Here is a 27,338-nt window from a genome sequence, read left to right on the forward strand (position 1 = left end):
CAGCTTAACCACTATGTGGCGCTGTCACTCGCTGTACCCTCCCATGAGACAGCAAACATACACACAGAAGTGCACCCAAGCAAAGCCCGGACACACACACACACACACACACACACATACAGAGACACCAAAAAACACAACAGGTTTTATGGAGTGTGACTTGAGGTCAGACAAATTTGAATGGCACCTTCAATGAACTGTGGTCAAATAGCAAGTTTGGTGTTGGTTTAATACTACCAGCGGTAGTGTGTTTTCAAAGAAGAATGTAATAAATGTGTGTGAGTGTGATGAGATATATTAACAAAAGAGGTGTCGGAGCTGAAAGTTAAAATGTGTACAAGAGGGAGAGGGAGATTGTGAGACTCAGCGATGAATATCTTGCACATCATCTTGAAGTTACGGAAGCTCTGAGAGGCAAGTGAGAAAAAAAAAATCTGGTGATCCATTTTCTTTTCAAGTCTGATCTAAATTGTTTTCTCTCCTGTGTTTAAGTCTTTTTTTCCATCTGTGAAACAAAAAAAAAGTTTTGTCAGGTGAATTATTTTTTTTGTTGTCAGGATCAAGTGTTTGTTGTTGTAATACTCCTTTCGGCCACAAGAGGCGGAAGTGCAACACTACTGACAAGAAGAAAAAAAAATCCCCTGCCAAAACTTTTTCTTTTTCAAAAGTTTTCACAGAAGGAAAAAATGGAATCTACAAAAACTGAAATTTTTTTTGTTATTTAGATTAGACTTAGAAAATGGATTACCAGAATTTTTTTTCTCACTTGCATGCTTAACATGCTGTTCAGGTGATGTAATAGGAATTAGGGAAGGAGTTTGATTATTCTGCATGTGATTTTAGACTGTTGATGGCTGTGGAGATCAGAGGTGGAGCGGGTCGCCCTCAAATCGGAAGGTCGGAGGTTTGATCCCCGGCTCCTCCAGTCCACACATCAAAGTGTCCTTGAGCAAGACGCTTAAGGCTGTGCCATCGGTGTGTGAATAAGCATTTAGACTAGATCCTGATGGGCAGGTTGGCACCTTGCATGGCAAACCTCTGCCATCAGTGTATGAATGTGTGTGTGAATGCTGACATGTAGTGTAAAGTGCTTTGAATGGTCAGTAGACTAGAAAGGCGCTATATAAATCCAAGTCCATTTACTGTACCATTTAAACATGCACTGACTTTCTAACTGGTACTACTGTGACTGATTATATTATGTTTTTATCACATTTTGAATTGTATACTTACGATGAATGTTTCACTAAAACAAAGCCTTACTTGGTGGACTTTAATATCGCTTTTCCATTGAAAACAGTAAATATCCATTTTTCTATCTACCACATAGTGTCGATTCAGCAGAGAGGTTGTAGTGAGAAGAGAGTTGGTCTTACTGGTAGATGTCTTTTCGCAGCACGGTGCGGGTCAGGGGGTTATCAGCCTGAGGAGCCATGCTGAGGGAACCCAGCTTTAAGACCAGGGTGTCCTCTCTTTTCCCCTGGGGATCTAGTGGGACACACACACAGACAGTAAATCAAATACACTGAATATGAAGGGATATATTTAGCCTTACCACTATTAGTCATAACCACCAGCAGACAAAACAAGCCTCCATCTATGACATTCTGACAATGGTTTTATATTCTGTAGGAGTGTATACAACTGTGGTTGGTTCTTCAGAACCTCAACTATTTCTCTTAGCAAATGTCTAATGTGGCGGCTCTGCTATGTCTGGCGGGCTATGACAGGGACTTTCATACAGGCACCACAGAATCTGAAGCACAGCCTGTGACATAATACTGTCCCCGTTGTTGTTTCCCATGTGGAAACACAAGTGTGCGTTCAAAAGCGACAAGTAGCTCTCTAACCTGTATGCTTGTCTTGTGCTCCGGGGCAGAAGACCCTGATCACGCTGGTGTTGATGTACATGAGAGGCAAACATCTGGAGGTCAGCGTGTGGCTTCTCATTGGTTGACCTGCTGACTTCCCGCGCTCTCTGTAGCGTCTCGGTACCGTAGCCTGAAAAGACATCAAGTCAAAAATATAAATAATACATTTATAAGCACAGGTTTTGTTGTTTTAACATCTGGTTCAAATAACAAAATAAGTAAATAAATCCTCATCATGGAGTAGACTATCAAACTGCATGAAATGTGTAGGAGTTTAATGTAAAATTGTACTATATTGTACACATTTAAATTTATTATAAAGGCTAACTAACTGGTTAATTGGCACAATATATTTCCTCTATTAATGTCAAATTATTATAAAAGAAAATATATATTTAAAAACAAAAGGCAGCTGTTGTCTTTTTTTTTTTTTTACTTGTGAACAAATATAATCATTGAAACATTATTTAAAAGTTTTCTGAATCTGCTCTTTTAGGGAAAACATTTCCAGAAGAAATAAATGTTCAGAAGGCTGTGATATGTGTAAATACCAAAATAATCATTTAACTAGTAATAATAATGGTCCAAAATTATGTATAATTGCATAGGGAAGTAAAAAACGTGAAAAAGTGTATATATATACATATATATACACTTTTTCACGTTTTTTTTACTTCCCTATGCACACACACACGACTGACAGACACATTTTTTCTACCTGAAAGACCCCTGCTACAGTAGCTAATAGGGGACAGGATAGCACCACATCAAAGGGCTGGGCTGTCAGCAGGATTTCTCTCAGGTACTGAGGTGAACTGTCTGCCAGAGGATCGGCAGTAGCACTGCTGCGTGTTGGCCGCTCAGGCCGGGTGGTGAGTTTGTGGCGGACATTTTTGGTGACAGCCTGGGTGTAGGTGATGGACAGGAAGCCGTGCTGCTGGTGGGAGCCCTCCAGGACCTTGGCTGCCGTCTGGCCAGTGATCAGATGGGATGAATCACAGTGACAGTTAATATCAGAGCAATAGTAGACAAAGACTTCAACTCTTCAGTGTCATTTTGGTCTGATTTCTTGGATGAGGGTTAAGCCTGGCTGAAAAATTACATTTTACAATATATTTTGCAAAAAATCTCCAATTAAATGACTTGAAAATCTTAATCAAGAAACTCAGGCAGATAGCTTTTACCTTCAGCAATACTTTATTTAAAGGAAAAAGACTTAACCTCAGCCAAAAAATCAGCCATCTGTGTTCCCATATACAACTCTAAGAAAGCCAAGCTGAAGCTACTAGCTAAAAAGGGTTCTAGAGCAAATGCATTCATATTCTGTGCAGTAATTTAGATTGGATCCTCAAATCATCCAACTTTATGAGGTGCATACATTCGTATAAAAAACAAGTAATGATTGAATTCTGAGGCTGAATCATTTCTGATTTATCAGAAAAGCCAGATTTCCAATCTTAAGTGTGATTTGCAAAGCAAATACAGGCTGAAAATCACTTAAATACCAAATAAGTAAAAGAAAATAATCTCCAACTGTTGCACGATTAAAAGAAAGGCGGATCTGTTTAAGACATCAGGGTAAAGTCTGCAAAAACATCCAGTAACAGTGGACTTAATAGCTGTTAATAAAATAATTTATCAACTGGAAAATGTCTAAAAGCATAAACTCTGATCCCTTTTGGGAGACATTCTGTAAAAAAAATTTAAGTAAATACATGAAAAAACAAGTTTAGAGGACATTCCTCAGAGTTCAAGTGTGTTATATATCTACAGGGCCCATAGAGGTATTTTCCTTTACAGCATTATGTGTTTGATTTTATTAATTTGTGATTGTTACAGTGAATATATTGCAATAATGGGTAAACCCATATTAAAGCACTGGCTTCTGAAAGCTTTCCGAGTATCATGGAGAACTTTTTGAAGCCATTGTTACCGGAGGTTAAGCAGAGTCAATTAAAAAAGAGAAGAAAATGGATTCTTACAGGAGGGAAAAAGCCAGAGAAGTGGCTGAAAGATTCTTGCTTGCTGACGGGTCGAACCAACACAGTGCGTCTGTTTAGCTTGTCAGTGCAAGAGAGGACCACTCCTCCAATGCCGCCCGAGCTCCGAATACCCTCCTCCTTACTGGAGGTGAGGAGAGGAAAGGAGGAGAGAGAGAGAGAGAAAGAGCAAGAGAAGGTAGATGCCGAAAGGGACGGAGAAGGCAAGAACAGAACAGAGAAGGGTAGAAAAAAAGACAAACAGGGAAGAAAAGACAGAAAAGCGTGAAACCACAAGATAATTTAGGAAAAATGAAATATAGAGTAAACTGATTAAAAACCAAAGGGAGTTGCACCAGCTTGAACCAGCTGACATAAAGTGGAATGGTCTTATACTATCCAGTATTAAGAACATTGAAGCACCTGTTTAATTCTGGGATGAGCAGTACTTTGAATGGAAAAAGTAGAATTTAAAATCTTAAAGACTTAAAATCCCTGACCTGTACACAAGATAAATGCTGAGAAAAATATCTCATCATTTTATCTAGTGTACATTCTTTACTAGGTCTGTCCTCGACCAAAGAATTTCTTAGCCGACTAACGCTCATATGATTTTGTCGATCGATAGTAGTTGATTTCATCGATTGTAAAACTGAGTTTTTCCACAAAGAATCGCACAAACGCACCACTTAAAATCTTACTGGAGATGTGCTCATAAGTTTCTTGGAAATAAGTCATTCAGCATGAAAAAATCTTAGTCGACTAAAGAAATCTCAGTGGACTAAGACCAAAACGACCAATGAGTCGATTAATCGACTAAGCGGGGGCATCACTGTTCTTTACTGCTTAAATAATGTAAACTCTGCGCTATGCAACACATTTCTTTTATTAGGTACTAGTATAAGACCATCCCCAGAATAAAATGTCATCAACATGTCCTAGTCTCCTCCCACACACACAAACACACAGAAGAACGGTTGTCACCAGATTTCATTGGCTTGATTATTTAGCCAATCACAGCCACTGGAGAGACAGGGGGAAGTTATTCTGTAAATTTATTTGTAATTTTATTGAAAATTTGAAGGTGTATCAAATTATTCCATGTGTGGACACCCTGCGTCATAGCCAAAAACAATGTGTTTTCCCTTTATTTTCCTGTCTGTCCAGCATGAGTAGAGATGAGCGACCTTGATTAGGAGCAGCAGAATGGCAGAGGCACAGTAATACAGAGGCCTAAGGGCGGCTGCTATGTCTGGTTTGGGACAGGCAGAAGCCTCACCACAGCTGTCTCCTTGCACTGCAGAATGAGTCCTTCATAGTGGCCAGAGGACAAGCCCTGTCCTGGCCTGGAGAAACACACAAGGCCAAGCTTAACTTTGGGCATCTGGGATTACTCATACTGTTGTGGCAGGGACTGATAATATCTCTTTAATGGCAACAGTAGTTACAAAATTGCATTTAGATAAGAGAACCACATGCTGCACATTTTTTTTATCAAACTTGCAGCAGCAGAGGCACATTGAGACTTCAATGGAGGTAAATCATGTACGGAAAATGACCATTCTTATTGAATGTTAGACAGTGCTTCGCGATATTAATAAAAACGAAACACATGTATTAACTTGGGTAACTTATACAAACAAAAATAATGTTATGATCAGGGCTTTCAATTGATTTAAAATATTTAATCGCGATTAATTGCATGATTGATCTAGTTAATCACGATTGATCACAAATTAATCACACATTTGTTATCTGTTCAAAATGTACCTTAAAGGGAGATTTGTCAAGTGTTTAATACTCTTATCATCATGGGAGTGGACAAATATGCTGCTTTATGCAAATGTATGTATATATTTATTATTGGAAATCAATTAACAACACAAAACAATGACAAATATTGTCCAGAAATCCTCACAAGTACTGCCTTTAGCATAAAAAATATGCTCAAATCATAACATGGCAAACTGCAGCCCAACAGGCAACAACAGCTGTCAGTGTGTCAGTGTGCTGACTTGACAATGACTTGCCCCAAACTGCATGTGATTGTCATAAAGTGGGCGTGTCTGTAAAGAGGAGACTCGTGGGTACCCATAGAACCCATTTTCATTCACATATCTTGAGGTCAGAGGTCAAGGGACCCCTTTGAAAATGGCCATTACAGTTTTTCCTCGCCAAAATTAAGCGTAAGTTTGGAGCGTTATTAAACCTCCTTCCTGAAAAGCTAGCATGACATGGTACCAATGGATTCTTTAGATTTCCTAGTTTCATATGATACCAGTATCTTCAATCTAGCTTTAAAACTGAGCTCGTTACAACCTAAAAACCACACGTTGCGTTAAAGAAATTAGTGGCTTTTTTATCGCGTTAAATTGACAGCCCTAGTTATGAAGCATTACTATTTTTTGTGATATTCAAATATTGTTGTTGTGGCCATCCTTAAGAAGCAGAAAGCACCTGTGAAGCAGACATAAAAAAGAAGTTAACATGAAGACAGACACAACAATTAACACTCTTTATCTACAGTATATAATAAAATACACACACACACATACTGTATACGTGTACAGCGGTATTACAGTTACTCCAGGGTGCCAAATCATGCACAACACATGTATGGCAAAATGTTTCACACAATGGAAATGGTTCAACACCATCTGCATCGTATCTTTTACGCCACCCTCAGCTTAACCCCCCCACTTCCCCATCCCTCTTCATTACTCCCCACCAGCATACTGGGAGCTCATTGATAGAGGAATAGGCCTACTGGTAAGTGTGTGTGCATGTGTTTCATGCGTAGTTATCTCGTGTGTGTGCGCCAGTTCTCTCTGTGCGTGTGCCTATGTGAATATCTCTTTGTAATCTCCTTCTCAGCAAGAGTGACTAATACACATGGACCCCCCACAAGCTCTTCATTTCTCCCATCATCCCTCTCTCTTCTCCCTCTCTCTCTCTCTGCTCCCATCCAGTCATCCTTCGCTCCGAGCCATTTGCGGAACAGCTGGAAGACATCAGCTCCAATCTGTGTGAGCTGCTCCTTGGAGCCAATAAGGGTGAACTGTCACCGGCCGTCCTGTCTCGAGGGGGGTGTCTCTGTGTTTCAGAGCAGTTCAAGGAGCACCGTTGCTAGGGGAGACCCGGCTAAAGTAAGGAGAAAAAGAAGCTTCCTAATTTCTAAACTTCCCAATGGACGGGAGAGTTTCATACCCAATCACCTCCTTGCTTCTCTGTTTACCTTTAATTCACCTCTCCTCCGTGATTAGTGAGCCCCACACCTACGAGTCCTACGCCAACCTATTTCATATTCCGCTGGGACTCCTTTTCTGTCATTTTCCCTGCTTTTCTCCACCCTTTTTTTGGTCCTCCTCCTATTTTGATACAATCAGCAATTCAATTATATATATTCACCTCGCATATTTGCCTGCCCTATCTAACTTTCCATTCATTATCCAGCAGTGAGATAGCTGAGGCCAGATGAGACATTTTCTCTGTCAAGCTTGATTTAATCTGACCCACTGCACACAAATAACCTGGGCTGGGTGATGACATACCTAACAATTATCCGCTCAGAATGATTAATATGGACTCCAACCCCAGTGGGCTCCCTTGTATATGTGGATGATACAGATTAGAGTGGGCCGGGAGCCCAGAGGTCCTCCACTGTGTCCTAAGCAGCCATGACTATAACCTGGCTTGGATGATGGAGCGCTTCTGCTTGCCAGAACTTTGGTCGGTTAAAAGTGTGTTGAGACCATGTTGTTAAAAGCACATTAAACTGAAATAACCTAGAAATGAGAAAATTGACCTATTATCTACTTAGGAAGGCATAGAGGTCTACTAAAGAGATTAAGGTTGGCTCCGTCTCAGAAGCAATTGGACACACACCTGCGGAGAACAGAGCGGTGTGATATAATGACCCGCGACACCTTTACGCTCTAAAACTGTCTAACCACTGACACTGTCCTGGCTTAGGTTGATTCTCCATACTGTCTGTAACACATGTGGCCTGAATATAAATCAACTGACTGCAGCGAAAACAGGGAGGTCTGCAAGATGCTCGCTAGAGAGTCAGGTTCAAAGGCAAGACGGCCGCCTCCCTCCCTCTCCGACCTGTACTCACATGGCTGATTTTAAAATCTGGCAAATCAGAATCCATATGTATTATCGCGTCAGTGGTGGGAGTGTTGATTGCTGATGACGGGGTTCGATACGGGCGCACGGCCAGGGAAGGTCCATCTCCCTTTCTCTGCCTGGCTCGATCAGAGAAGGAGGCACTTATCGGAAGACATCTATTCAGGCACGTAGGCAAACAGACCTGGAAACACACACTATGGTCCGCTGGATGCTGGAGTGTGAGAGATGGCTGTTTCATTATCTCCTCAGACAGAGACAGAGGGAATTGCCTCCTGCTAAAGTGGTCTCTTCCCAACAGAGCAAGACCTCAGGCACGTACAGAGCACGCTCGCAGCTGCTGACTCCATCACGGAGGCATGTGATCAAGGCGAGGAGGAAAATAAGGATTTCGATATTGAAATGAAGCCACCCTTTAATTGACGGGAAGAACGTGTGTGTAGGGTGTGGGGAAAAAAAATACAGAAAGGTTTAGTTACAGCTTCAATTTCACCATGATGCAGTGTGTGCTTTCATAATTTCAGAGCCCAGAGCTAAATTACTCCATTTTGACTGGAAGTTGACATGGGGAGAGATTATCTTAAGGATGCAATGGAATATCGCCCAGTGGTTTTTCCTTCCACAACGCGTTAATGTTTCTGTGAATCGATTCAGACACCGCGGACTGAACTCTGCTCTGTGAGTCAGAGTCGGGCCGGCCCAGGGCCTGCTCAACGCGTCCGTCCAATCTGTTGGTCCATGTGTCTGTCCATCTGCCTGTTAGTCTGCCTGTGGTAACCACTGCAACAGCTGTCTGGAAAGACGACGTCGCTGAGGTGATAATCCGAAAAGAAATCACCCATATGAGCAGAAGCGGGAACAGACAAAGTGTTAGTGGTATTGGTGGTGGAGTGTGTTTGCAAATGTGTGTTTAGACTCTGGGACTGTGAGAGCACTAGTGTGTGGGTGCAGCAGGGGGATCTGGTGGATAGAGAGCCCTAGTTTTATCACTGCTTCCGCCAGTGCCATATCATATAGATATCACATTGTCATCAAAGTCATTCCTGCTTGTGTAGGATTTGGCAGCATCTAGAGGTGTGGTTGCAGATTGCAACCAACTGAATACCCCTCCGCTCACTCCTCCCTTTCCAAGACTGCGGTAACATGAACTGCTGAGTGCAAAACTGTGGTACCACGCTCAGAGGTCATCTTTACCATAATATATAACACTACTTTAGGAGCAACGGAAGTGAGACGGCAGCTGGCAGTTCCACGTTTTTGCGCTATGCGGCTCACGTTACCGCAGTTTGAAGTGTTGGAGAACCACGGTGGCCTTCAGGGACCAGCTCCCTATGTAAATCAAGCCCCCAGGAAGAGCACCGGGATTTGAAGCAAATTTTTCGTAGTGGCCAAACGGCGGTACTACAACTTCTGTGTCTGTCACATGATGCCATTGGGCCCAAAAATACTTTTTTCACATTGGGAAAGAGACGTCTGTACATCAGTGGTTATTTTTTTTAGAGGTAAATCAACTTCCCAGTATGAACACTTTTATAGCCCTCTGCGGCACATGTTACCGCAGTTTCACAAGCGTGTCGGAGAACTACGGTGGCCTTCAGGTAACGTGATAACGCGAGAGGCTCTCTCTAGAGTGTTTGGTTTGAGCAACATGGCGGTCTCCGTGAAGAGGACCCGCTCCCTGTGTAGATATGAAGGGCTCATTCTAAGCTAACGAAAACAACGGCTCTTAGTTTCAGGTGATTATACACTAATGAAAACATAGCTATGATTATTATATTCCATTTCTGCTAATGGAGCCCCTGAAATGCTACATACTTTTCCTTTAAAGACTACCTGGATGCATGTATGGGCTTACATGTGCGTTGTGATGTACATTACCTGCATCTGTGGTGGTCGATGTTGAAGCTGCCAACTTTACATTTGATCTTTGTATAAACATCCTGGACGTCTACTGAGGCACTCAGGTCTTCTAGTTCACTGATGACACAGATCTCTGACAGAAACACCCACAAAAAGAAAACATTTCAGACATTTTAAGATCCTGAAGTGAATCACAGTGGAAAGACATTCATTATGCGGCTTAATTGTGTATCAATCTTTAGTTTGGGAGTTTTCTCCCCTCTGTTTCTGTTTAAGAATGCCGTATGGCCGTCATTGTACTTGGCAAACAGGCGGTACAGCTGAACTCGGACTTGAGTAGAGGAAGTTTCATCTGTGCGTGTGAATTTCATTTCTGTGGGCAAGGACCTGCACTGTAGCTAACCCTGTCCAGGTCTTGCCTTTGGTCCCGATCCAACTGCTGTGGTCAGTTCTTGCACAGTGGACACACAGTGTGTTTTCGAAACTGGACCACTGCTAGGCTGATTAAGGCGAGAGCCTATGTACACACATGCACACACACATACACACACACACCAGTCATACTGAAATATGTGAGTAAGAAGGCAAAGCATGAATAAGATATCCCTCAGTCTGTCATAAGGAGGAGTTTGTGTGTGTGTATTCATGAAAATGTATGTGCGTGCCTCAGTGCACCTTGTGTGCAAACAAACCCACCCACTTCAGGCAGAGTGAGTAAGCTTCATAGACGGACTGATTAACTTTGTATTGAACCGAGCTTGTGAGCTTAACTGTTGCTTCTCTCTCATTGTTTCCACAGAGAGAGAGAGAGAGAGAGAAAAAGAGAGACAGAGAGAGAGAGAGAAAGTCCCACAATCACAGGCTAGCTTGGGAAAATGGACTTCATGCATGTGAAACTATGGTTGTTGTTGTACTGTTGCCTTGCGGTGAGTCTGAGAAACGCAGAGGTTCCTAACGGCTTATTAAAATTGAAACACAAGGCATGTCAGCTTTATTGTGGAGACTGTGTGGAAAGAACTCTCCCAAGTTGTTAGATACTCAGAAAGTCATAGTCTCCGAACATGGTGTTGATATTGATGTATGAGTTTTGTAAACCCACCCCTGTAAAGAGTACTGTGGAAAGCCTTAGTCCCTTGGTCTTAAATGGTTCATCTTAAAAGAAGGAAAGTGTACCACTGATTTGTGCCTTTAGCAGAGCCTCTGGAGACTCACGCTTGAATTTCTACCTCTAATCTTCCAACACATAATAGCATAACATTATACCCGAGAACCAATACGTCTTGGAATGGCTGTTTTTTTCCATTTCTCTGGAAAGGCAAGAATCTGATTTCCTTTGCAGTTGAAAAACATATTACATCATAGCAGATTGTCTGCAGTCCTATCTGTGGCTTACTTATCTCCGAGAAATGTGCATGTGATATTAGCCATCTAATATATCGCATGCACACAATTCTTGTTTTCAATAACATGCTTAATGCGTTGCACACAGAAAATCCAGTGGTAAGTTCCTCTCGCAACTCAGATGGCACATATTAAGGCCAAATCCAAAGCAATGCCTCTTTAGGATGTCTCTAAGTCAAACCATCTCTGTGAGGTCCTCCAAAACATTCCGTTTCCACTATTTAAAGACCTTAAGCTGGGCGATCTGCTTGGCAGATGCTAAATATTACAGCCACCAATTAAAGGTAAATCTAGCCTTTCATCGCCCCAGTAAATCTAAAGGGGACAAGAGGCGGTTCGCTTGGGATTCATCATCCATTTATTTATTTGTCTTCTCCCCCCGCCCCCATCCCTGCTTCTCTCCAGCTGCTTTCCCCTTCCCAGTGCACAACATTCGAATGAGACAAGAGGTGGGGGTTGATCACTTAAAGTGTTGATACAGCAGGACCGTAAGAACTCCGAATAGCTTCCTGCGCTCAAATTTGCAATAAAAACTAGTTCCGCTTTACATATGAGAGTTTTCTCTATTGTCTTATCCAAAAAAGAGCAGGAAGTATTATATTGAGGTTAGGTGGCATACCTGTCTTTTTGGCAGTTGGGTCAGCAGCAAACAGTTTAACTGTGACCTTGGGTAACATCCACTGCATCCAAAGGCTGACCTTCCCGCTGGTGCCACCGATGCTGCTAGTCTTCTGCTCCAGAGTCACCGTGTCGGCGAACGGGCCGTCGTCTCCAGCAGGCACCGAGTCACCCTGGGGAGCCAAAACAGGATCTGTTCAATCAGGGCTGATGAGATGGGAACAAGCCACGATTTGAGGCCAAACTTGGCGTTACCACATGAGCGCAAAGACTGTGACAGAATTCAAACATTTACATCAGATTTAACATCTGTTCAAACAAATCTAAGGAAATGTCCTTTTCTTGTCAATGTCAAAGCCATTAACAACTCACATTTTAATTCACAAAACTGGATAGTCAGTTAGGAGTTGCAACAGTCAAACAAGAAATTACATTTTATGAAAGAACATATGCACAAATTGACAGTAAAATCCTGATGTTTGTGTTGCAACAGTTTGTCCATCTGCTCGCGTGTGCGTCCGACCATGTGTTCGTGTGAATGTGCACGTATGTTTGAAAGTGTCGTCGCTGTGCGTGTCGCCATAACAAAGCAACCGCCGACTTTCGAGCCTTTTGGTGTGTAGATGACATCAGTGTCTGGTGAGCAGAGTTCCACTTGTGGAGGGAAAAGGACCATTGTGTGGAGCTGTCACTGGTGTTAACCCCAAACTAAGCCACCGGCACCCACGTGGCCTGCCTTTACTCACAAGTGCGCCAGGACACACACGTCTTGCAGCCTGGGAGAGAATGGGAAGTGAAGACCGGAGGCGGGGGGCTGAGGTGGAGAGGCAAGCAGGATGCGGCGGAGGAGCTGTGAGCTCTCATCTCATTACTGGAGGTTTGGCAACGCACTGAGGATGACAGCACTGGGGACATTTTTTTTTTTTTATTTATTTCTCTCATGCTCTTCCTGATATATCTGTTTTCCAAACATGTATCTTCGTGGCTGACTCGGATTGTGAAAAGCCTGCAAACAAACAATATGGCAATTTGCAGCACTGGCATTGTGGGGTTTCACTTTTTCCACAGCTTTTCCCATCGCGGCGTGGTAATGACAGATTGTGTCATGGTTATCGAGCCTGGCTGCGGTTGGTGAGGAGATTATCAACCATCTCAATTAGAAAGCCTGCAGCTGCTGGGCTGATTACAGTGTCTTAAAGAGGGTCCAGATGAGGAAACTATGTCCCTGTTGAGCATCTGGGGGGGAGGGATGAGGGCCCCATGCTAAATTGCAAATTTAATTTAATTGTGCAGTTGAGGGGCGGCTGACAGCAGAGCTCAGTAACAACGGATGACAATAATATAAATAAATTAAGGTTTATACTGATTCAAAAATAGATTTAACATTGCAGCATATGGGGATCACTAGAAACAGATGAGAAGCGTGTGCTCCATGGGAAACATTAGCTTAGAGCTGCAACCATTAATCGATTAGTTGGCAACTATTAAATTAATCGCCAACTATTTTGATAATCGATTAATCGGTTTGAGTTATTTTTTAGGAAAAAAAGAAAAAAAATCTCTGATTCCAGCTTCTTAAATGTGAATATTTTCTGATTTTTTTTTTACTCCTCTATGACAGTAAACTAAATATCTTTGAGTTGTGGACAAAACAAGACATTTGAGGACGTCATCTACGGCTTTGGGAAACACTGATAGTCATTTTTACCATTTTCTGACATTTTATAGACCAAACAACTAATCGATTAATCCAGAAAATGATCAACAGATTATTCGACGATGAAAATAATCGTTAGTTGCAGCCCTACAGTAATTTTACAGATTTTAAATCCATCAGATATAAAATAAAGAAAGGAATGCACCAGAAACACGAGCACAAACTTGGCTAGGCTGTAGGACACTGAAAGTTCTGCAGCCAGAGGAAATACAGTCCTATACTAGATCAACTACATAGTACCGTATATAACATTATATAAAGCCTCATAACCCCCCATATGATGAATTTAAATACTGTACTTACAAAGAAAAATACCAAAAAAAACAACACTGAATCACTTAATTCCCCAAGAACTAGCATTTACTCCAATCAAATGTCTCCAGCAGTGTCATTACAGTATGTGTTTCCATGGAACCAAACAGTCAAGGTGTGTGTGCGTATGTCTATGTGTGCGTAATAACGGTGAATGGCAGTGAGTAATATGAGCCCAGCAGTAATGGTGTTCAGTCAGTCTCAATGAGAGATATTCTGGTGTCAACTGCCATTTGGGGGCTAATTATTGTTGAGCTGGAGTCAAAACACGGGACTCTGTGTGTGTGTGTGTGTGTGTGTGTGTGTGTGTGTGTGTGTGTGTGTGTGTGTGTGTGTGTGTGTGTGTGTGTGTGTGTGTGCGTGTGTGTGTATGTGTGGTCAGGACTGTTTAGTTTACAGTTCTGGCCAGTCGGTAGGATTAGACTCTGTAATGTCATGTGTGGAAACAGGAGCCAGCCGCTGGCGCTGTGGGAAGCTCAGACCACTGTGTACTGTAGCGTGGTTACAGTGGAGCATCGGACACCCGACTGCTCCAGCTTCCCAGCCAGAACCGCTGCTGTCTGTCACTTAGAGACGCTCGGTCTCTCTAAGCTGATTTCACCAGGGTCAGTAAGAAAGAGCAATTATTAACAGACTGACATACTTGCTATTTTTTTTTTTTTTTTGGAATCACACAAACATTTTTAGAGCCACTTCCAATTGAAGAATCTTGCCAATTGTGAATGGTTTCAAATGAGAGTAAACAACCTCAAAACTGGCTAGTTGTAAAAAATCCACCTACAAGACTTTTTTCTAAGACATTTTAATGCATACCTGGAATTTGAGACCACCTGAAAAACCCAAATTAAGAAAGAAAGTTGTAAAAAGAAGGCTGCTTTCAATTGAACCTCTCAAAACATCCTTCAACTGTAACTTTGCATTTTTAAGATAAATGATCACATGGAGTTAGGGATGTTACAATACCAGAAATGTAGTAGTTGATACCAATACCAGTGAAATTCCACTATTCTAAATACCCAATGCGATACTAGGATAAAAAACGAAACAATAAATCCCATGTACTTCAACATACTCTTTTATTACCGTTTGCATACTAGTTTTTGCTAATATTTTATTAATCCCTAATGATCTGCCTCAAGTTTCTTGCCAAAAACTAAATTTTACAAGACTGCATTTGAATTCATTATAACATAATTTACCTTTGCTTAGTACTCATTTCTACTGAATAGAGCTTGAACGCATCACAATGTAACTCAATGCATCCTCTGTTAGCTGTTAGCTCCATTATTTAGCCAGGCAGGACTGTGCTGCCCATTGGCTGCTAACAGCTCACGTTAACTAGCTCTCTTCCTGCCGATTTCAACATGGATTTGTTGTTCAAAATGTGGCATTATCAGGGAGATTTTCTATCATCTCCGGGACAACGGTACGCTGTTAGTCTCCAGCCCTGATCCCTGATGCCCATGGTACCTGCTGTACTGTAGAAAAACAAGAACCGTCACGTTTTCAGGTACTGAAGTTCTTCAGTTCTTGTGACATTCATACATTAACATGCACAACTGTTTTTTTTTAAAGCAGATGAGACAAATAGTAAGTCCAAACAAAAAAAACAACCTCTAAAACAAAAGCTAAGATCACTAAAAACTTTTTGAAAAAAAGCCAAAGCAATTTTATGAGTGAAAATTCCCTCCCCTCTTATCAAGGTGAGGCCTTGAAGAACAGATGTGAAAGAGTGGCGTTGGCAGAGGTGGGCTCGACCACGTTCCTGAACTGCAGGACTTGGGGCCCCAAACACACACAAACACACACACACACACAGACCCATACACACACTCTCGAAGAGGGAGCTATTTTCCCACACCTCCACAAGCCAAGTTGTAAAGTATACAGTTTAATTCCTGGGCCTCCGTGCTATAAACGGGCTGAGGATCCGGGTTTATTTTCTTTGCAGAGTTTGTCTTTGCTCATCAGAGAGACCCAAACATTGGAAGACAACAGCAGGCTGGGAAGTGTCGAAGAAAGATGGAGGGAAAGACAGACTATGAAAGAAGAGTGGAAAGAGAGAATAGTTTAGGGACAGGTGGAAGGATGGGGAAAAGTTGGGAGGGTACAAAAGATGGGATTAGTGATAGCAAGAGACTGTCGTTGGACCTTGGACCATCTCCAAGCGTATCGTAGAGTGGTGAATTGTAGTGAGAACATAAATGCAGGAAGTGAACCAAAACGCAGGGGATTATGGGCTGACTGGGCATTTGTTGAGCTGGACACAGTAGACTACAGGTTAACATGAGTCCGATGTTTGCTTGACATCTGAGCCAAAGAGAACACACAGAATATCCTAAATAAAGTCCACAACAATAATGACATTTATAAATTAGAGATAAACTGGAGGAGAAGGGATTCGTGCTCATAGTAGATCAGTGCCGAGTCAAAGTGAAAAAACGTCGACAGTAATATTTTGAAGTCTGCGATTCCCTGCATAGAAGGGGCAGCTCACCAGATGAAAAAGATAAATTCGCTCCTTCGCTCAGCAAATACAATATTTTATTTGGTCCACTTTAATGTGTGCACCGTGAAACCGAGCCAGACTAAATAGAAAACGAACCAAAGTATAAATTTCATTCTGATTCTGACTAGTTAAACGGACTATGGCTTGTGAAAGCGCCCTACAAAAAAGGAGATGGCGGGATAAAGCTGCAGATGGAGATGTAGTATGAGAAAGGAAGAAGGGGAAGTGAGAGAGATAGAATAAAGCATGGATTATGGACTATGGTGTATTCATATTCATATAATTCATAAATACAAGTAAAACATGTATATAAAAATTGTCACAGAATATTGGGTCAACTCAATAGCTGAGGGCAGCGGAGTCTTTGGGAAGGGTAAGTGAAAATAACAAAATAATAAGAACACTGCAACAGCGTTTTTAGGTTAAACTTTTGATTTTACCTTTAACTCCCCAAAAGAAACTGAATAATTCGCCCCTCTGGTGTGAACTTGTCGTGTGAATCTCTGGCATAAACTAATATTTATCCATTTTTATTTAGTTTTGCTCCTGCTTGAGTATTTCTTTCTCTTAGTACTCTCCATTTCTCTCTCCTTCTCTCACTCACTGAAGGTCCTTTCAGACACAACGCGAAAACGCCACCACTGCGCTCTGAAACACATTATTTCCACAATTGGCTTTTTACAGCTTTTTGCTGCATCGAGCAAAGCCCGACTTTGGGCGCTGCACATTGTGGCGAGCGCAGCTTAAACATGAGCTCAAACTGCGCTGTGTCGCAAGTGTAGACTGCTCTCTTCTGCCGGGCAACGACAGTTGGTGTAGCTCTATTGTCGTCCGGGTGGAAACAGTAGGGGTTATACACGCTGTTCAGTTCTAGAAACAGGCTGAGATAACGAAAAGGAGAAAAAAACTAATTGTGAACATTTTTCATAAATCTGGAAAAATAGGGGAGAATTGTGACCCCTGCAAGTATGGCTGTAGGGCAGGGGTTTTCGGGCAGTTGGTGTGGATGTAGTTGTGTAGACAACTCGAGGACTGAGCAGCAGGGTGGGGAGCGGGGTTGTTGGGGAGAGACTGCTGCCACTACTGCTGAGACTTATCAAAACAGCTCCTACATTCTTGCTCAATCACCCGGCCTCCCAGAGGACTAAACACTTCTACCAGTGTTTGTACTTAGGTAAACAGTGACAAGTGGGCTGTCAGGGGCCTCCGTGGCCTTGTTATAGACGCACTATACCGTCGGGCCTCCGCTGCCGTACCAAACTGCTGCCACTTCTGTGGGTCCACAAATGACGCAAGGGCACACACACACATGTTGATCGTGCGGAAACAAATGCAGACACAGATGCACATCGACATATGAAACACTTTTTCGTGTATATGTTCTCCCACAGACACACTTTATTGGCTCTCGGGGTGGTGTGATAGCTGTGCTGTGACCCCAGGGGCCCCACACTGCTGACAGGGCCCTGGTGGTCAAATGGCATTAAATCCTGGGCTGGTTGCCAGTGCTTAACAACACAAACACTCATCAACTCCATCAGTTTTATGCATCCTATGTTCCTACTTCACACGAATATACACACACGTATTACACAAGGCCCTGGTGGCTAAGGCCCCAAGGCCATGGACCCCCAGCTAGTTTTTGTTGCTGCTACTGTACTAAACAGGAGGAAAAACGCCTGCCACATTGTCAAAGTCAAGGATAAGCCTCACCTAGGGACGAAAGGAGCACTCAACATTTGTTGTTGCCTCCTAAAAACTCTCGACTGTAAGTTTTCCATCGGCTTCGCACATGCCTGCACGCACTGCTACACTTTATACCTCATTCTCTGGGTTTGATATTTTATCTGAGCGAAAAATGTAAATACAGGTTATTGTTTTCCCTAAATTAAGAGGCAGGTTTATACTCAATCAAGCCCCAGCTTACACGAATCAAACAGAGCTCACAGCCTATCTGGAGTATCTGTTCTGGGTAAGAAAATGTAATGCAAGAAACACAAGCACTGATGAGATTTTTCCAGCTTTGAAAATCCTTCCCAAACAAAACAGATTTTTTTTCTTCTTCTAGACACATTGCATGCGTTACCACTGACTCAACTACTCATAACAATAAAAAAATACACTTAAAATCAGAAATCAGCAGCAGAATTGTGTATACAACAAAGGTCATTACTCAAAGCACCTTTGATTTAAAATAAAAGCTGATAGTTGGGTGTTGGCAGGGTGTAGTCATTAGGCCTCTTATTAATCAAGTAGCACCACATGAAAGGAGAGATGCCAGATAAACACAGACTGAATGACAACAAAGTGTCTGACACTGTGATGTAGTGTGTAATATGGTAGAAGGAGCAATAGCAAGAGTTAGATAAGTACACAAATGAATAAAATAGTGAACCATTTAACTGCAACTCCCGTTCATGATGCATTGGTGGCAGTGGAACGTTTTTTTCTGATTATGAGAATAGGCTTATCCATGTAAAAACAACAACAAAAAAAAACCCACAACTGAGATGTGCCGATTCATGAATCTCACAATTTATAAAAATGTAATTAAATGTGTAGTTGGGTGTGAAGGACGTACCTCAGTGGGGGAGCCGAAATCTGCAGACGGGCTGCAGGTGCTTGTGTCTGGTAGGGCGGTGCCGGCACTGCTGCGCACCGGGGATGACGGAGCAGCGCCAGCAGGGGGTTCTGGGACGCTAGAGGTCTGACGCAGGATGCCGTGCCTATGGAGGCGAGCCCACGTAGAGCTCCAGCTGAGTAGGAGCTCGTACAGTAGCTGGACCTGGAAAGTGACAGAAGCAGAGAATAGATATTACTAATTGGGATGAAATGTGATCTAATGTAGTCTAATATAAGGAACAACTATAAAGCAGGATTCTCATGTCAATCAATCTATTTCTTTCTTATCTGAGAACATGTTCATATCAGAGCCGTCAATCGATTAAAATAGTTCATCACGATTCAACGGAAATTAATCACACATTTCTTATCTGCTCAAAATGTTCCTTAAAGGGAGATTTGTCAAGTATTTAATACTCTTTTCAACATGGGAGTGGCCAAACATGCTGCTTTATGCAAATATATGTATATATTTATTACTGGAAATCAATTAACAACACAAAACAATGACAGATATTGTCCAATAACCCTCACAGGTACTACATTTAGCATAACAAATATGCTTAAATCATAACATGGCAAAAACAAACAGGCAACAACAGCTGTCAGTGTGTCAGTGTGCTGACTTGACTATAACTTGCCCCAAACTGCATGTGATTATCATAAAGTGGGCATGTCTGTAAAGGGGAGACTCGTGGGTACCCATAGAACCCATTTTCATTCACATATCTTGAGGTCAGAGGTCAAGGGACCCCTTTGAAAATGGCCATGACAGTTTTTCCTCACCAAAATTTAGCGCAAGTTTGGAGCACCATTTAGCCTCCTTCGCGACAAGCCAGTATGACATGGTTGGTATCAATGGAGTCCTTAGGTTTCTGTCTAGTTTCATATGATACCAGTATCTTCACTCTAGCTTTAAAACTGAGCCCGCTACAACCTAAAAATCGCAAGTTGCGTTAAAGGAAATTAGTGGCGTTAAAACAAATTTGCGTTAACGTGTTATTATCGCATTAACTTTGACAGCCCTAGTTCATACAGAAAGCTCTTTCTCACTTGACCATGGAAACACAGCTGAATACACATCAACACACGAAGCCTACTCTGCCAGTTGAGTGCCTTAAAAGATGGACCTAACACACCAAACGTAGTCTTAATATTTGAAACCAGATTCAATTGTATTTTTGCCAAGGTCTGACTCAAACAGCTACACCGGGGAGTTCTCATGTAGTTCTTACTTCTGAGGCCATTACCATGATTTGGCTTGGCAGCTTTGCAGTTATGTGACACTAAACCTAGTTATATTCGAGAGAGAAGGAGGAAATATTAGCCAGAAATCGACCGCTATATCCATTCCCATTTCTTTCACTCTCCAACTTAACACTCTTTTCGACGTTGCTCTTGTCATTCGGAGAGGCCTCATTTCACAAAAGTGAAATGTGTTGCGTATTTCTATTCGATGGGTGATTACTTGCGAGGCGCAGCATGCTCGTACACGTGCTTCACAGGGCAAATTTTTTATCCATAACAACAAAACTCCCAACGAAACACCCACAGAGGAAAGTTAAGTTGTGTCATCAATTTCCCCTGAAAAACTCACCACGGTTAGGAAAAACTGAAGGCTCGGCGTCAAGTGTTCTCAACTATTTATCATGTGTTCACATGAAAAGAGGCCTTCGCTTTAAACAACAACAAAAGCCAAAAACAAGAGTGGAAAACATGAGGGGAAGGCAGGGGAATGTGATGTGATGCTTTCAGTTATTCATGCATTCACTCAGTGTTCTTTAGAGGAGAGGAGAGGAGAGAGAGAGAGAGAGAGGGAAAGAAAGGGAGGAAAGCGACGCTCTTTCACAGTGAGCTAATTTCTGGATTTCAAATGCTTCGCTTCGGCAGCCAACTAACCCCCCCGCCCCACCACTGAGGGTCCCTCTAAAGTAAAGGTGCACAGACACATGATCGCACACGCAAAATAGTTCTCTCTACTCCAAACACATTTCTGCTCGCTCGCACACATGCACGCCTGTTAGCGCACACATTACAGGGAGGCCTTCCATAAATAAGCATAAATCAAATGAAAAGCAGCACAATACATTACAGCTGGGCCATTTCAAACATGTCCAGGAAGAGCTGCTAACGCCGATCCAGCAGCACCGTCCAGGGACAGGGCCAACAGCTGTCTGCCATACCCGACCGAACTGCACCGCCGTCAGGAGAGCTACGGCTCCGCGCTCTCTTCTCTGAGAGTCTGGGGGCCTGGAAGTCCAACCAAGCACAACAAGGCCTACTGCACTCAGCGGCAGATGTGGAGGAAGCAGAGAATGCCGAACAGAGGAGTGAGTACAGTGAGGCTAAGATGAAGGGTCGTTACATGACCTCTGTTTTAGTTGAGTCTGGGGTTCAGTCCCGACTTTCATGGGTTGCGGTTGGAAAGTCTTTTTTTGCTTCGGAAGGTTCCCAACGGAGTGAAATGACCCGGAAGTATCTCAGTAGCAGCCGTGATAAGAGTTGTTTGAATCCTCTAAATGTTAAGGAAAGGTTCTTCAATGCTTCCTTTATTATCTCCTTAGCATGGGATACACTGGAACATCCTTTACCAAAGGAAAGGAGATAATACCGCCCCAAAATTCCTTGCATCCATTCTACCGTTCATGAACACAAACAGCCCACTTATCTTGCATATGATTTTCAGACAGTCATATACTAATGGGATTCATGTTGATAGATTTGAGTGGACAGTGACAACCTTTTTCTTTAATTATTTATGTTGAACAAGTAAGAAATAGGTAAAAAAAAAAACAACAACAACAAATAAAATAACAGTAAACATATAGCAAACAAATAATCAACATAAACCCAGCTCACCGCTTGACCCCTACTAAAGTAGGGCCAAAGGTTTTGCCCTTTTGGAACCAGTGGAATTAGTGTATTGAGCACAATGAACACTTGTTATTAGCTCACCATCCTCAAGTCCAGGATTGCCAAAACTTTTGAAATTTTGGGCACCCTGGAATTCTAACCCCCAAAAGGCACAACTAGACCACACTATCAACAATCATACCAAATTTGAAGTTCCTAAGTTAAATAGGTTTGGAGTTCTTCTCCGGAAACGAAATTGAAGTCGAAAATAAATCACAGTTTTTGGCCAAAATTTCAAAACATTTGGGCACCCTGGACTTCCATCTCCCAAAAGGCACAACTAGACCACACTTTCAACCATCATACCAAATTTGAAGTTCCTAAGTAATAAAGTTTCCGAGTTCTGCTCCAGAAACGAAAGTGTGACATGCGAACGGACTGAAGGACGGAAGGACAGAAGGACTGACGGATGGAAGGACGGACACGCGGAGTGCTATATACCCCCGACTACGTTGTCGCAGAGGTATAATAACTCAATATTTATAAACTTTGTGGTAGCCTGTAGGCTATTCCTTATTATTTAAATTCCAACCTTATTAATGAAGTAACATTTCTCACGGTTGTCCACGTTAGGTCAGATAATCCTGTATTATATGATGATGTGAAGTGTTCCAGCAGCAGAGGGACTGGCGGTATCTCTCTTTCACACACCGCGGGTGAAGCAGCCTGTCACTGAAAGAGCTATTTAAGAACGCACGAGGGAAAGCAGCGCCTTTAGTAGTCCATCTTCAGAGCATTGTAGTTTCACTACGGCAGAATAACATCCGCCGCTGTCGCATCAAAATTACGGAGCCTATAGTGTAAGTGCAGTCAGATTCTCTTAAAACCACGGTTGTCTTTTCCTAAGTCCTCATGAATTCTCCCTCACATCTTTCCTTGACCTCATGATGTTTTCCATCGAGGTCGAGGAAAAGTGGTTAGGAAAAGACATTAGGACTTAATTTTTTGACTTGATGTTCTCTGTTACCTAATGCCTTTCATCCACCCTCTCATAATTTGTCTTCATATTGTATTTCTCACCATTCTTACCACAGTCTATCCTACTTTTCCTTCATCTTCCCTCTGCCATTTGCTCCACCCTACATCTACTTCCTACTCATGATAATAGTGGAAAGTAGGGTCAGTTGGTTCATCTCAGCTACTGCTGTCAGGCCAGTGGGCAGGCTCGGCCACGCACGCACGCACGCACGCACGCACGCACGCACGCACGCACACACACACACACACACACACACACACACACACACACACACAATACATATGCCACATTTCATGAGTTGGGGAAGTGAGCAGAACATTTGGAGGGCTGGGTTCTCCAAAGACCTGTCATCTGCAGATCAGGAGGTCTGCTCGGCTGCAGTAGTACAAACTGGAGGCTGAACAGAGGCTTCCACAGTCATTCATAAAAACACACAGATGAAAGACGGGAGAGCACGCAGATGGTGAGTGTTCCGTGTTCCTTTATCTAAGCACAGTTTATATAGAGACTTCACAACAGTGACATATTGTTAGGTTTGTGTAGTAGCTGAGAGTGTACATGTGTACAGATATATGTGTGTGTGTGTGTGAGTGCATATGTGTTTGCTGAAATGCTGTACAGCTATGTGTCAAAGGTCAAAGCAAGCTGCTGAAATCAAGGTGGTCCTGATAAGGTAAAAGTGCAGCTACTAACCCCAATCCTCTGACACCCACATGAATCATTCAACCGGACACACACACTCAGATTGGAGACGACACACACTACGCACAGCGAGCACCGCACTACAAGCACACATTCGTGTTAAAATGAGACGAACACATGTTGGAAACATGCATCAAAGCTGATTGTCCTGTGTTTGCCTCTTCATTTCTTTGCATACATTATGTGTGAGCATGCAACTGTGTCTTCGTCTGGCCTGGTCCATTTTTCTCTCACTCTCTTTTACAATCCCTTATTTTACTCATGTTTTTCACTCCCTTTCAAAGACACTTACCTCACTTCCTACTGTTAGCTGCCTTAGACTCCAAATTCCATTCAGAAACGTGCCTATTCATGTGTACATGCAGTCACTTTCATAGACCACACAAGTGACAAAGCTTTTCATGCTCTTAAATATTAAAGGGACAGTTTGGGTGTTTTGAAGAGGGGTTGTATGAGGTACCTATCCATAGTCAGTGTATTACCTACAGTAGATGACGGTCGGCATGCCCCCAGTTTGGAGTAGCAGACAGGAGTACCAGCACGGAAGCTAGGCTGTCTTCAAAGCCACCAGCCTCCTTTGACAAAAACAGTAATTTGATCTATGCAGAACATGGGAGTTGCTGGTCTACCGCTGCATCGATCGGTTAGTTTGTGTTATTGTGTGACTTTGGTGAATCCGAACGAATCATTTAAAACACCAAAGTCACTCAAACAAACTAACAGATCGGGGCAGTGGTGGACCAGCAACTCCCAAACTCTTTGGTTTTATTTGTTGACTTTAAACGTATTAATGTCTCAAAACAAGTGTGATGATAATTGATTGATTTCCAAATGTAACTCTACCACCCACACTCATCACAACAGCGTTCTCATCTAACTGTCTTGGTGGTACTTATTGTGTAGCAACCGTGCAGCGCTCTGACAACCCCATATACATTCCCACAAATGGAAATGCTAATTAGAAAGAGGAGTAAGTGGTGTGAGGTCTCTTTTGTTCTGGAGAGGGTGGGGTCGCACTGGCAGCAGTTCTTAGGGAGCTGCTGCATGACGTGAAATGGTCCAGTATGAGTTTATAACCCCCCCTCGAGTCAGAAATTTACACAGAAGAGTGGAAGAAAAAAAGAGAGGAGGAGAGCAGATGGGAAGAGAGAGCAGAGAGATTGCGATGAAAGAGAGGAGAAGTTTTCATTGGACCCAAAAACTAATAATGACTCATCATATAATCGCAATAAGCCTTCCCAGCTTTGCCAGACACAGGCACTGCGTTTGAAAGGCAGAACAGAGAAGGAGAAACTTTCCTTTAATAAACGACCAGCTCTCCTCATCTCTGGGAAAGTTTTCACCACTACCAGATTAGGGCCTTTCATTCGTCTCTGGTACCAATTGCCCTCAATATCACCATGGCTCATCACTGTGGTCAGCGACGTTTAACAGTGTGACCACTCAAAAGGTCGCCCCAATTAAGTGTTTACAGAGGAACCTAATTCAATACAGCTAATTCAATTGCGAAAAAACAAAACATGTGTAATGGTACATGTAGATGTGATTATAGCGCTGTAGCGGCGCAGTGAAAAACAACACAGAGAGGCCTAGCCGGGAGACAAACCGTTTCCAATCTGTCCATATTCATCATGCTCTCACTCAAACATAATAATACACTGTAAAACAATGATGAGGAGTCTCGCAAATCCCCCCACTCTCCTTCACCCAGACCTCAAAATATCTGACCAAAGCAAACAAGGCAACACTCTCTTGTTTACGCTTCCATTCTCATGGAAATCATACTAAGTAAGAAGATGAGGGAGTTTGTTTATTGGAGTCGATTTATACGAGAGAATCATGCGGAGGCGGGATGCTCCTGCCAGGGTTCGTGTTTTCATATTTCAGGAAAGTTTACAAGGGGGTGATTTGTATAAATATACAAGTAAATCTGCAGACTACTTTGTGAGATTCAGGGCTGTCTGACTGACCTGAGGGTTGGAGCACTTGACGTGGACGGGCTGCAGATCAACATGGAGGCAGACGACGAAGGAGTGTCTCCCTTCAGAGCAGCTCTGCAGCTTATGGGATGTGACGGCCAGCGTGGAGGTGCAGCCCATGGGCTCCAACAGGCTCAGGCTCTGCTGCTGCCCCAGCAGTGTGTACACGCTGAACTGACTGAGGCTTACTGTCCACGGGAAGGCATCACCTGGTGGTAGACATGAGAGAAGGAAAAAAAGGATACGTACTGTAAAAAAAATGTGGGAAAGAGATGAAACAGTAGGAGGAAGAGGATGGAAATTGCAACACATTGGCAGAAATTGAGAGGAGCAGGGAGCATGAGAGAGAGACGTCATGTGAGGGGAGAGCAAAGAGGACAAGCCAAGTCGTTGTGAAATTGAGAGGGAGACAAACAGAGATGCAAGAAAATGCGGATTACACTCGGAAAAAGAAGGACAAAAATTGTGTTTAAAGTTACATTTGTCATGTTTGTTATAGAATTGCTCATTAGATTGGAAAGTAAACCAGCTTAACTTGGCTGATCGACACATCTCCACTTGAATGAAGTGCATTTTACAAAGATCAGCCAGGTAAAATACATGGAGTCTGGTGGCTTTGAGGAGAGCATATTCCTTGTATGTTTTGTACGTTAATAAATTATAACAATGTCTTAAATCCCTGTTGATTTTATTAATGTTTTAATAGGCCTATATTTTCCATTTCGGACAAGTACGTTTTGGCGATTGGGCAAGTTGGGCAACTGGCTGAAGAAGTTTAAAGGAACAGTGAGTAACAATTAGGGGGCTCTATTAGCAGAAATGGAATATGTAAGGGATAATGTACAGCGAGCCAGTCATTGTTGTGAAAGAATCCCCGACAGGGTGATGCTGCACCCTGACGCGCAGCCCTGAAGGGGATTCTTTCACAACAGTGACCCGCTAGCTGTACATTATCCCGCTTATTACACAACTACTTACTTAAGAAATCAATATTTTGACACAAAAACAGTCCGCCAGAGTCTGACATCAGAGCTGCGCCCATAGCAATGGTCTGTTATACATAGCAACGTTATAGAGAAATTACAGACCGCAGAACGCCGTAAATTGACCAATCAGAATCGAGTATTCAACAAAGCCGTGTAAAAAAATATTAATAAATGTGTTTTCTTTAGCGTATAATCACCTGATAATAAGAATTGTTGTGTTTTCGTTAGCTTAGAATGAGCCGTTTATATCTACATAGGGAGCGGTCCAACAACAGGAGGATCAGTCAGCAATGCTCATGATCAAAAGCACTATGACAACTAGATCATTCCTGTCACTTAAATCAAATTGAATTACTGTACATGGGATGAGAAAGCTTCATGGAAAACATTAAAGATGCACTAAGGAGTAGTATGAAACATTCAACCCCCAATAAGCAGACAGAGGATCCCATCAAAACACACTGTAAAATGAGGGTCTATTCTAAATGTGTGGGTCTGAGACAGGATGCCACACTGGGAGCTTGTTGACTTGCCAACCCTGGTAGAACAACCGTACAGAGAAGGGGAACTTGTTCACTAGCACGGGGCCATGAAAAGCACATTCCCCATGCACCCACCGTGGGCAGCACGCTTTGATCCAGAGCATTGCAAATGAGAGATGAAGAGCTTTTCAAAGGGTCGGAATGAATTACTAAAAGCGAGGGTTGCTCATATTTACGGCAACATTGACAAGGCTGCTGATGTCACTGTTTTTGCTGT

The 27,338-nt window shown here is 42.6% G+C and overlaps 1 protein-coding gene across 5 annotated transcripts in view; it reads right to left on the bottom strand.

Moving 5' to 3' along the window:
* Positions 1-27,338, bottom strand: part of vps13b (vacuolar protein sorting 13 homolog B) — a 394,723-nt gene that overhangs the window by 168,120 nt on the left and 199,265 nt on the right. For 3 of the 5 annotated variants that reach the window (XM_074654548.1, XM_074654550.1, XM_074654551.1), the window contains 8 exons: positions 25,585-25,802; positions 18,980-19,183; positions 11,862-12,033; positions 9,860-9,974; positions 3,854-3,995; positions 2,590-2,841; positions 1,851-2,001; positions 1,377-1,488 (listed from right to left, as the gene is read on the bottom strand). In XM_074654548.1, the coding sequence (XP_074510649.1) occupies positions 1,377-1,488; positions 1,851-2,001; positions 2,590-2,841; positions 3,854-3,995; positions 9,860-9,974; positions 11,862-12,033; positions 18,980-19,183; positions 25,585-25,802 (1,366 nt within the window). Of the gene's footprint in view, positions 1-1,376; positions 1,489-1,850; positions 2,002-2,589; positions 2,842-3,853; positions 3,996-5,129; positions 5,197-6,112; positions 6,308-9,859; positions 9,975-11,861; positions 12,034-18,979; positions 19,184-25,584; positions 25,803-27,338 lie in introns of those variants that run through there. The other 2 variants (XM_074654549.1, XM_074654552.1) reach the window with 2 other exon arrangements.

The sequence above is a fragment of the Sebastes fasciatus genome, chromosome 12 (assembly GCF_043250625.1).
Source record: "Sebastes fasciatus isolate fSebFas1 chromosome 12, fSebFas1.pri, whole genome shotgun sequence".
NCBI lineage: Eukaryota > Metazoa > Chordata > Actinopteri > Perciformes > Sebastidae > Sebastes > Sebastes fasciatus.